This window comes from Ursus maritimus, unplaced genomic scaffold (assembly GCF_017311325.1).
Source record: "Ursus maritimus isolate PB19 unplaced genomic scaffold, ASM1731132v1 scaffold_33, whole genome shotgun sequence".
Classification (NCBI taxonomy): domain Eukaryota; kingdom Metazoa; phylum Chordata; class Mammalia; order Carnivora; family Ursidae; genus Ursus; species Ursus maritimus.
The window spans coordinates 4,861,505-4,873,965 of NW_024425897.1; the positions used below are offsets into that span (position 1 = coordinate 4,861,505).

Sequence of the window (12,461 nt, forward strand, 5' to 3'; positions counted from 1 at the left end):
CCCTCCTGAGAACAGAAGGTAGGACTCTGAGCTTGTTGTGGGCAGGGTGAGGCTGGAATGTAATTTGAGCTTCCTGCATCAAATGCAGAAATTCAAAGAAGTGCCCTTTTAAGAAAAGGGACCTGGAAAAATTCTGTTTACACGTCTGAGGCCAGGAGGCGATAACGGGGAAGTTTGTCCAGAGATGGGCAGATGTTAGAAGATCATTTGTAGGAAAGAAAAGCCCAGGCCTACACCACAGTAGGCATGGGAGCTCTAAGCTGAAAAATCACTGAAACCTTTAGTGCCCCCAGCATTTATACAGAGTCCTCTCCCTGGACACTTTGAAAAACCAGGACACATGGGATTTCTATAGCAAAGAGCAGCCTCCATGACGTGAACTCACATTTAAAAAATTTAAATTTAAATTATCAGGGATGCCTGGGTGGCTCAGTCGGTTAAGCATCTGCCTTCAGCTAAGATCATGATCCCAGGGTCCCGGGATCAAGCCCTGCATCAGGCTCCCTGCTCAGCGAGGAGCCTGCTACCCCCCTGCTTGTGCTCTCTTTTTCTCTCTGACAAATAAATAAATAAAATCTTTAATAAATAAATAAAATTAAAAATTTAAATTATCAATTCAAAAATTAGAAACCACATGAAGAAAATAATCGGGAAGACTAGCAAAACTAGCAGAAGAATCAGCACCTGAAAAACTAGAAATGATCTAGATTAACTATAAAATAAGTACATTTTTTTTTTTTTAAAGATTTTATTTATTTATTCGACAGAGATAGAGACAGCCAGCGAGAGAGGGAACACAAGCAGGGGGAGTAGGAGAGGAAGAAGCAGGCTCATAGCAGAAGAGCCTGATGTGGGGCTCGATCCCAGATCACTGGGATCACGCCCTGAGCCGAAGGCAGACACTTAACCGCTGTGCCATCAGGCGCCCCAGTACATTTTAAATACAGATAATAGAGAGGCGCCTGGGTGGCTCAGTCGTTAAGTGTCTGCCTTTGGCTCAGGGCGTTATCCCGGTGTTCTGGGATCAAGCCCCGCATTAGGCTCCTCCGCTGGGAGCCTGCTTCTTCCTCTCCCACTCCCCCTGCTTGTGTTCCCTCTCTCGCTGGCTCTCTCTCTTTCTGTCAAATAAATAAATAAAGTCTTTAAATAAATAAATAAATAAATACAGATAATAGAGTCTGTTAAAAAGGTAAAAATAGAAGATTCAAGAAACAATGAGCAAAAAAAATGTATAAATAGCTTGATCAATCCGTTACAAAAAGTTCAATGTTGGAGTTTTAAAACATTTGGGACTAAAGTATTAGTCAAAGATATTACAGAAGGAAAAGATCAACATTAAAATGACTGTAGCTTTTTGAGTTGTTTGGGCTAGAACAGAGCTCTTGATTAATTTTATACCTGAGTAACCAATCTGAATAAAAAGGGAATAGAAATGTGTAACTTCCAAACTAATACAAAAGAAGGATGAAAGAGAATTGTTACTTTAAAAAGGAACGATTTCACTTAGAAGATAAAATGATCTTGAGTCTAAACGTTTGCACATAACTAAAGAGCTCAGAATACCCAAGACAAATATCAAAAGAACTATAAGGAAAAAGAGACAAATCCACAGACACCTCTCTCAGAGGCCAAAAGACTAGAACCACATAGTAATAAATCAGAGCTAAAGGATACGCGAAAGAATTCTGCACCCAAGAGAAAGAAGAGCCATTCTTTTCAAGCACACAAGGAACATTAACATAAATTGAGCACATACCACAGTATGGAATCTCTCTCTCCTTCCCCCCCAACTCATATTCTGACTCTAGTGTGGGGTACGCAATGGGAAGTGGCAGCTGAAACATTCCCAACACGTCTGGAAACCATAAATGTACTTCAGGGGTGTTTGGGTGGCTCAGTTGGTTAATCCTCCAACTCTTGGTTTCGGCTCAGGTCATGATCTCAGGGTCGTGAGATCAAGCCCCACATCAGACTCCACATTCAGCAGAGTCTGCCTGAGATTCTCTCCCTCTTCTTCTACCCCTCCCCCAACTCATGCACATACTCTCTCTCAAAATAAAAATAAAATCTCAAAAAAAAAAAAAACCCCAAAGAAACTGTAAATATACTTTAAAATGCCTAACAAACCCCAATTTCCCCAACAGATGATCCAAAGTCTTCTCTGGCCAGACTTAATACATAAATCTTTAACAATATGGATGAAATAGCTAGCTGACTATATTTACTGGTCTTGGTACACATATATGTAATATAATATTTCAAAAAACCATCTACATTTAGAAATATTGCTATTTCCACTTTCTATTTGAATCAAGAGTTCAACAACTATTACTTGAGCCCCTACTATGTGCCAAGCACTATTCTGGAAATGAACAAGAGACACATGTTCTGCCCCCCAAAGAGTTTACACTCTAGTGGGGGCAAGAGGGATCAGACAATAAACAGGTAAATATTTAGTATGTCACTGCTGAAAATGCTAAGCGGAAAGGTAAACTAAGTGAAAGGGAAGTGGGCATGGGGGATGAGGAGACAGGTAGAGACTGCCACTTTATCGACAGTGTGAGGTGACATCTGGACAAAGTGACATATGGTACGCAGTGTGTGGAAGAAGTACTCCAGGGAGAAAACAATTGTATTCAAACTCTGGCAAAATTGTCAACAGTGGTGGCTTCTTCATCACTAGAGACACAGTCTGAGCTGTCTTCCAGCACCCAAGAAGCTTAGTCTTCATGTCCATTCAACCGAACATCAAAATGCCTTTTAAATCCATATGTGATGTGGTCACTGAACATTATTCCAAGCTGAAACACTCATTCGTGTAATATAGGGCAGCTGTTCTTATTTTCCCTATATTCATATATTCAAGATTTCCCCTACCTAACCGCTTACTGTATTGTTTCTTAAAGTATTTTTAAAAGGCTGATATGGGGCACCTGGCTGGTTCAGTCAGTGGAGCATGCAACTCTTGATCTCGGGGGTTGTGAGTCTGAGCCCCACACTGGGTACAGAGATTACCTAAATAAATAAATCTTTAAAAAAATAAATAATTAAAAAATTTAAAAAGGCTAATATATAACATCCAACATTTACATACAGCACCAGGGATAATCACTGATCTGGTTACATTTCTTAGTCTCCTTTAAAAAACAACCCAATATGTCTAGTGACTTCGGAACATCCCAAACTAACACCCACATCTAGCAAGTATATCTGTGTTTCTATAAAATAACAGAAATAATTTTAAGTTCTAAAATAAGAAGATATTAAGAACCAACAGTTAACTGGAAAGTAACTTTGTGGCACACTTAACCACATATTCATTTTTCCTAAGTACTAAGGTTAAACAGCCTTCATTCAAATGCCAGGCATGACAAAGACCTGCTTATAAGTAGTTACCTCAATCACAGGGGTCTCAGCAACAGCCGTGAGAATGACTCTGCTTGCCAAGGCTTCTGCTTGTGCTATGGTATCAGCATCTGCTGAAAATGGCCAAGAAGCAACACTGAATATACATCTGAAAATCCCGGGATCAGATGGTATGAAAAGTACTTTTATCTCTTCTGTGGCATGAGGTCTTATGATGACTTTATTCTTGAAGACTAGACAAGGATATGCTGAAAGATCCACCTTAAAAAAAAAAAAAGAGCCACACAATTCATTAAGAAACGGCTTCACGGGGTGCCTGGATGGCACAGCGGTTGGGCGTCTGCCTTCGGCTCAGGGCGTGATCCCGGCGTTATGGGATCGAGCCCCACGTCAGGCTCTTCCGCTATGAGCCTGCTTCTTCCTCTCCCACTCCCCCTGCTTGTGTTCCCTCTCTCGCTGGCTGTCTCTATCTCTGTCGAATAAATAAATAAAATCTTAAAAAAAAAAAAAAAAGAAACGGCTTCACTAGGAAAATCAAGAATTAGGATCAATTGGTTTAAGATCCCTTACTTCCCAAACTATCAAATCCAAAAATTTCTCTTCCAAAATATCCAAGTCTTATAACTCATTATCTGTAAAGTACAATTAGCCAAAATTATGAAGACTTACGAAGCTAAGTTGAACGTGTGCTCCCTGGTCTGTTTAAAATAAACATAGCTATCTACACCCTCACTTCCACTGAAAGAGCCCCTGGTACCCCACACATTGTCCAGGACTGGTTTTTGTGGCTGTACAATCAGGGGGCTTAGACTGACCTCCAAGGTCCTAATCAGGCCTCCAAGTGCATGATTAGACTCACTTCAAACCCTCTCTCCTCACTGTACACAAGGGCATTCTTTTCTACTCCCGTGTCCAGAAGGAACACTACTTCCTAAGTGCCCCTAAAAGGGCCTCCAAGCTCATCTCTCGCCCTTAATGCTTTCCACCAATCACATACTTTCCATCTAACCTCAGGATCAGAGAGGAAGGGCTCGGAAAAGGGAAGAGGGAGACCAGACACAATCTTATTTTCCCAGGTAAACAAGGGTTATTACCAGGAAGTAAGAGGGAAAGTAAATTCATCCACCAATGCTCGTCTGCAAGCAGCAGTTGCAAAACCAGGACATTCCAAAATAAGAGTTGCTGACCATACCTCCCACCCTCCCTGCTCACTCATGTGCACGTAGGTCATTGTAATCGTGAAAGCAGATTCAGAATAGTGTACTTCAGCACCTCTAGCTGATCATGTGAGACACTCTTGCTGTAAGAGTTAATGTGAAAATTGTAAGACCATGTAAGAACGTGATCAGGTGAATTAGTCAAAAAGACTCCCCTTACTGAAGGGGAGTAACTTTTTGATAAATGACAGCAACTTATACTCAATCACATTTAACAAAACAAATAGCAGAAATCAGAACTTTCAGTGGTTTAAATAGCACTAAACGTGCATTTACATGGTTTGATGAATAAATAACAAAATATAATGATAAATAACTGATAGAAAAATGAGAAACAAATTCAGACTTCAATTCTTACACTGGACATACTACAACAAAAGGGGGGGCTAAGAAAAAGACACAATGTTATTCTTTCATATACCACTGCAATGATTCTGTGCAAGGATGGGGGGGACCGACTCCCCTGTATAAAAGGAAGTACTAGAGAGAGATCCAGCATTAATCATCATGCAATTGCTAAGTCAAATGAGAAAGACACAGAAAGCTTACCTTTTCACCATTAACACTAACGGTGAGAACCCCGATGCTGACCTGTAGCCAGCGGTCAGTCGGATTAAGTACGCTAAGGAAGGTCTGTGAAGCAATGCCCACACAGCAAGCATGAGGAAACTTCAACTCCTCAGGTACTCTTACCTTCCCTGGGTAAAGATAAAGCATGGTCAAATGCAAGGTATATTAAACACCTGAGTAAAAGCACGATCGGTTAAATGGAAATTTTTATAGACTACCTGTTGATACCCAAGAGCTACGGTATGAAGTGCCCGGTGTCTTAAGGAGTCCTTGACATTGTATAAGCCTCAGCACAGGCCAATAATTGTTTCTTGTTGTATCCAACCCAGGAAGAACAAGTGCAATGGATCAAACCCACAGTCTGCAGCTAATCAATTCTTCAATGTTATTGCCTATTAGTAATCTCTTCCTTTTTTCTACCACAAATATAAGCCACTACCTAACCTAATAAGAAACTTACAGAGGGCTCTAACTTTCAGGGTTTGCACATATACCCAGAATTTTATTTTATTTATTTTATTTTTTTTTTTAAAGATTTTATTTATTTATTTGACAGAGATAGAGACAGCCAGCGAGAGAGGGAACACAAGCAGGGGGAGCAGGAGAGGAAGAAGCAGGCTCATAGCTGAAGAGCCTGATGTGGGGCTCGATCCCATAACACCGGGATCACGCCCTGAGCTGAAGGCAGGCGCTTAACCGCTGTGCCACCCAGGCGCCCCAACCCAGAATTTTAATAAGACCAATCTTTTCGCCAACCTTATGCAGTAACTTTGGAATTTCCTCGAGAAGAAAAAGAGGGTAGAGAAGAAGACAGCATGCCAGTGGTCGTGTGCACTGTGTCAGGGAAAGCATAGCACCCAGCAGTGGCTGTCTCTAGCAAAAATCTGAGGGCAGTTCAGCCACTGCAGACAAGGGTAGAAGGGTGCTGTCTCTCACAACTGTTATTCCCCAAAAGACTTTAAAAAGCGGAAGGAGACTCCTCCAGGGAGCCAATTCTAAACTGGGCGGTTCCTAGTTGAAAGAATAACAGAAATCTAAATGCTGAGTACAGGAGAGACAGGAACACAAAGGCATTGGGGCGTTTCACCTGCATGAGTGTTTGTGTTTTTCTGAAGCCATGTCAGGGACCCTTGCACAGAAATATATTATGGTCTGTGTTCTCAATTTAGGACAACGAATAAAATTAAGAGAAATTCAGACCAACCAGTATCTCCTTCAAACAAACTCGTTTTGTGGCCTCATTTGAGAAACCTCCATTTTTAAATAATAGCAAGCAACAATAAGCGATAAGAGAAAAAGCATCTTACCAAATCCTGACAGCATTCCTGAATCCCACGGTTCGATTCCACAATGTGCACCAACAGACTGCACAGGAAAAGGTTTCGCTGTACTTAGAAGGTTCTGATTTAAGGTATCAGAATATGGGTTATAAAGGGAAGAGGCACCCATCAATCCAGAGCTGACGTTTTGTCCTAGACAAATTCCCATGGCCACAGAGTTCTGAACGTGCTCTCCTGCGACAGCAGGATATGGACAGCTTCCCGGGAATCCACAGACAGTGGCGCTGCCCGCACGGCACTGAGGCAAAGCGACATTTCCAGCTGAAGGCAGTGTTCCCAAATACTGCTGGGCAAAGGGAGCTGTGGTAAAAGAATGCTGAGTCAAGAGCGTAGGAACTGCGGTGGGTACGTTCTGCACCTCAGGAGCAGAGCCACAGGACACAGTGCTGGGAACAGGGGCGCCGTGGTTTCCAGGGGCCATCCGATGAGGAATCTGGCCACTTACTGCACTGTCGGCAGTTAACGTATCTTCAGAGGCTACTCTTTCACCTTTGTTCACAGATGCCTGGTGTGACACAGGGCGGTGTGGCATCGCTGACACAAGTGGGCGGGTGAGACCTGGCTTGCTCCGTAGAGCCAGGCTGATCTGGTCCAGATCACTGGGGTTAGAGGTCAACCCTACTGCACCGGTTTCTGATAGTTCTCCACTCCTGGAGGAAAGATCTTTATTCAACCTCAAGTAAGGTTTTACATCTTCAGGTTTGCTACTCAGAGAAGTCGTTTCAGTCACGTTGTCTGTATCGGAGTCTTTCTGATTATATGATAGTGCTACTTTACTTCTACTTTGAAATGGACCTTCTTCTCTCAGCCTTTCCACAGCCTGTTCCTCTGACGGAATTGGACTGGCTCGAATAATCGTGGTGCTCAATTCACTGGTGACATCACTCTGTATGTGACAAAAAATGTTAAATAATCCACAAACTTTTACTAATTCAAACCATGCTGATATAATCTCAAATAAAGAAGAGATCTACACATTAACTCTGGAAAAAAGGCCAACTTTTTACAGCTGTGAAACTCAAGATGAAAAGTTAGAAGTGTTAAGTTACTGTTTCACAGAAATTGGGAGGGGATTAAAGAGAAAATATATAGCAATTACCTCTCTGACAAATTACACAGATAAAGGACCAGTGAAAAGTACTTTCTTTCAAATTTAAGGGATCGTTTTCCTGGAAGCTGTACAATAAAAATCTAATTAAATTAATAACACAGGAGTGGGGGCTGAGCAAGTTTTCGAATGATATCGACACGAGGTCAGGAAGAATCAATGCAGCTCATAGGCTGTCCCACCCCCCTTGTTTGTTTACACTGCTGTTATGCTTGAAGATGCTAATTTCTATGAGCACTAAGTCTTTTCCAATGTCTAAGATTACGTGGTTCTGTTTTCTTAGGTAAGAAGTAACAACCCTAGTCAATGTTCATATACTCATTTCATTATAAGGCATCACCTTAGGAATGATGTCTACAGCTCTGCAAGGTGGACCAGCTGGAATTTACATTTAAGTTAAGATGCACTTAAATGACTATTCTCCACACTTGGTTTGAAAATTTCTCTTAGTCCAAACAGAAATAGACATTAATAAACAAAGACCAGGTTATTTACCAGACATCATCAACCACTCAATAAAAATAAATAACAGCCAGTATGTATTCAGTGGTAACTTCTCGGTGCCAAGCCCTATTCTTACATCAGTGTCCCTCCTTATAGATGAAGAAATGGGCTTGGGGAAGTTACAGTCTATCTCAGAAAATAGCAGAGGAAAGCCCATCTAACTCTGCAACTCAGCCTGTAACCACTAGCTAAGAACAGAGAGACCCAACATTTACCAGCATCATCAAAAAGACCGCTTTCAATGATCTGTCCAAGGTGACATCATATACATAGTAACTTTAGTGGATATATTTAGTAAGGGCTTGGTGGAGGAGGACTGTATTGAACACAACAGGCAAATGCAGCTCATTAAAAAACTGAATACTCTCATATTCACAACACACACACATAGATAACAAAAGTCTAGCTTCTCTCACATAAATCTCTCGTATCTACCCGCTTCTCTCCCACCACCACTGCCACTACCTTAATGCAAGCCCATGCCATCTCTCGCCTGCCTTCAGCAGCCTTGTGTCAAATTCTCCCGGTTTTGATCTTGCCCCTCCTCAGTGCCTCCTCCACACTGCCAGTGCCACGAGCTTTTAAAACAACAACACAGGGGCGCCGGGGTGGCTCAGTGGATCAAGCATCTGCCTTTGGCTCAGGTCCTGATCCCAGGGTCCTAGGACAGAGCCCTGCACCAGGCTCTGTGCTGAGTGGGGAGCCTGCTTTTCCCCTCCCTTTCTCCCACCCCCCCCCCACCCTGGCTCATGCGTTCACTCTCTCTCTCATATAAATAAATAAAATCTTAAGAAAATAAAAAAAAAATAAAACATCAACACAGATCACGTCAATGTCCTGCTTAAGAACCTTTGAACTCCCAGGTTCTACATCTAAGACTCTTCATGGTTTGGCCTCTCCTCTTTTCCCCATGTACAATTCACTACAGTCATTCCAGACTTCCACGGGTCCTTCCAATGCAGTGTGCATTTTACAACTCCGTATCTTCCCTCATTTGTTTGTCTGCTTCCTCCCTGCCAAGCAGTCTTACAAAATATGGCTTCGGTATATTACTTATCCCTCCCAATAACCTTTGTTGAACCATCACTAAGTCCAGGCAGATGTGTAGTTAACTCCCTGTGAATCCCACAGCATCGGTGGATCACAGTGCGCTCCATTCCAGTGTGCCTGGCAAGGGTCCCCACCGGACTGGAAAATTGAAATAGTTGTACTTCTACTGCCTACTCAGCATGAGTAGCTATTTGATCAAAACACACACACGCATGCATGTGCACACATACACACACATTTTAAAGTTACAACAGCAACAGAAATTACAAGGCCTCAACTTCAGTCTGACTCCTACAACGGTATCACTTTAAAGCCATAAGCCTTACTAAAGAAATAATAGAAACGCTGCCCACCTTGCGGCCCTCAGGGCCAAGATCTGAGGCTGTAGTGGGACAGGAGCTCTCTTGTTCAGACACGTAAGTCAGCCTACTCACACTAGCTTGTGGACACACCAACTGAGATGACTCACTCTCACAGGGGGGCTTCTGATGAGCTGCTGAACCAGAAGACTCTAAAGCACACCTGAAAGGGAGAACATCTGTGATTAGTATTCCATTCCTTTAGCTAACATTCTCTGCACTGACAAAAAGCCATTTCTGCTTACCTACGAACTTGTTAATCTATACTCTCTGCTCTAGCTGTCATATATGGTAACTCAACCATGGATTTTTGCTCTTAATTATCTAAAACTGTAAAGCATATTCCCATTGAATGAAGTACCTGGTAAACTACTATAAAAGAAAAAGGCTGTGGCATTTTCATTAGTAAATTTCACATACAGTCGCATAACAATGTTAGCTATTCATCTGAAAAACATTTATCAAATACCTGATATAAAGCAATAAGCCAAGCATTCAGAAGTTCCTACCCTCAAAGAGCACAGATGAAAAAAAAAAAAAAAAAAAGAATCAGGTACACAAATGTAAAGAAATGGGCTCAGTCACACGCTGCTGGGTGGAATATGAAGTGGGACGACTTTTGACTGAGCAATTAAGCAATGCATATCAAAGCACTTTGACTCAGATATTCTACATGTAGGAATTAATCCTAAGGGAAAAAAAAATCAATGTTAACTATAAAGACTCTGTCAAAAGGATATGTCTTAAATGTATAAGGAAATTAGGCTACGGAAATTATGGCACAAACATACAATAAAACACTATTCAGCTATCTTAAATCATGCTGTTAAGTACTATCTCCTTTGACTCAGAAAGATGTTCATGACATTAAAAAAAGATTAGAAAGCAATAAATATAGTAAAATCCCACGTCTACCTAATCCACATGCCATGTTCTGTTAGCCAATACCCATCACGAGGCCAGCCCAGCCCGACGCAAGGAGAGAAAACGGGCAGCATCACCTGAGGAGAATGGCGAGGTCATACTAGACAGGAAGAACTACTGCAGACGTCAGCTCCTACACCTACCACTTGCACACTCTGCCATTTCGTCTCAGTTCAGCTTTTATTTGACTGAATTTTATCCCACCCTTTTTTTTTGCACAAAGTTCAGAATACTAAGTTGAGCAACAAACACGGAGAAAATCCCATCTTGAATTTTGGATTTTTAAAAAGCCCAAATCAAGACAGTGGTATTGACAAAAAACTAGCTGGTGAATTTCTAACCAATGGAGACAGAATATTAACCAAATTGCTTATTTTGGCTTCTGCATGACACGCACCCACATGGGTTCCTATATGAGTGCACACACACACATACACACAGATACCATGATACAACATGAAAAAAGCTCTGGGTTACTGGAGAGATGGGGTGATGTGCTGTATTAGTCTAGTTCCTTATTTTTTTAAATGATATTTATTTATTTATTTATTTATTTATTTATTCGGGGAGGGGGAAGAGAGAGAGAGAGAGAGTAAGCAAGCAAGAGCAAGAGAGAGAGCACAAGCAGGGAGGAGGGGCAGAGGTTGCTGAGCAGGGAGCCCAACGCAGGGCCTGATCCCAGGACCCTGAGATCATGACCTGAGCCAATGGCAGACGCTTAACTGACTAAGCCACCCAGGCATCCCTAGCCCAGTTCCTTTGATTTAAAGGAACAAACGCATTTTGGGTGTATTACCTCAAATAATGGGAAGTGAACTGTAAGAACACTTGGAAATAGGAGTGCCTGGGCGGCTCAGTCTGTTAAGCGTCCAACTCTTGATTTCGGCTCAGGTCATGATCTCAGGTTTGTGAGATTGAGCCCCATGTTGGACTCTGTGTGGGTGTGGACTCTGTGTGGGTGTAGAGCCTGTTCAAGATTCTTTCCCTCTCGCTCTGCCCTTCCCCCACTGAAAAAAAAATGAACACATGCAAATAGAGAAATTTTAGTTGAGATGTCAAACTTCAAAGGAATCCCAAAACTGCCAAGGTGCCAGCCACACAGAGATACAAAGGCAGTCCTGGAACTAGAAGGTCCAAATCAGCTCTCTGGACCTACTGGAAACCAGCTGGACGACTAGCTAACAGGAATGCTAATGAGCAGCAAAACTAGTCAGATAAAGTACACTGACCACAACAATGTTACCACTGAAGAGACGAAAATTTTGGCCAACAGTATACCATAAATATTAAAAAACAAACAAACAAACTTAGGGGCACCTGGGTGGCTCAGTTAAGCATCTGCCTTCGGCTCAGGTCATGATCTCAGGGTCCTGGGATTGAGCCCCACATGGAGCTCCCTGCTCAGCAGGGAGTCTGCTTCTCCCTCTCCATCTGCCCCATCCCCGACTCATGCACTCATGCTCTGTCTCTCTCAAATAAGTAGTCTTAAAAAAAAAAAAAAAACAAACTTAAATGTAGTATAAGTTGGTAGAAACCAGAGAAAAAGAATAAAAATATCACACTCAAAAAAAAAAATCACACTCATTTTACTATAATAAAAAGGAACAAGAATTTCAATAAAAATAAATGGACACAAAATCAAAGTCGATGTTGGCAGCTAAAAAGGCTAGTTGATGCTACAGAAAATCAGTGGTGCAGGATAAACACCTGAGCCACTGCCCCACAACACAGAGGAAATGTATAAAGAAATGAAAATTAGGGAAAGGAAAACAGTCATAAATGACCAGAGAATGGAGTGTCCACTAATGGGAAACCAGGGTTCTCAAAAGGAAGAGAGAATAGATGGAACACAGTCAACTATCAAAGGTAATAGAAAACAAAACTTCCTCGGTTGAAGAAATAACTGTGTATACAGAGTTTAGCATAACCCAGGAAAACCAACTAAGAAACTGACACAGGCATTTGAAGTTGATGAGGGAAAAAGAGAAAGCTGTAGCAGGAACCTTGAAAACAGAGCTGGAAA

At 41.9% G+C, this 12,461-nt stretch overlaps 1 protein-coding gene across 1 annotated transcript in view; it reads right to left on the minus strand.

Annotated features, from left to right (window-relative positions):
* The window catches only part of CEP192 (centrosomal protein 192), a 137,062-nt gene that overhangs the window by 46,867 nt on the left and 77,734 nt on the right, over positions 1–12,461 (minus strand). The window contains exons 19-22 of the mRNA XM_040619614.1: positions 9,509–9,677; positions 6,461–7,379; positions 5,133–5,281; positions 3,397–3,627 (exon numbers count right to left, since the gene is read on the minus strand). Coding sequence (XP_040475548.1) covers positions 3,397–3,627; positions 5,133–5,281; positions 6,461–7,379; positions 9,509–9,677 — 1,468 coding nt within the window. The remainder of the gene's footprint in view (positions 1–3,396; positions 3,628–5,132; positions 5,282–6,460; positions 7,380–9,508; positions 9,678–12,461) is intronic.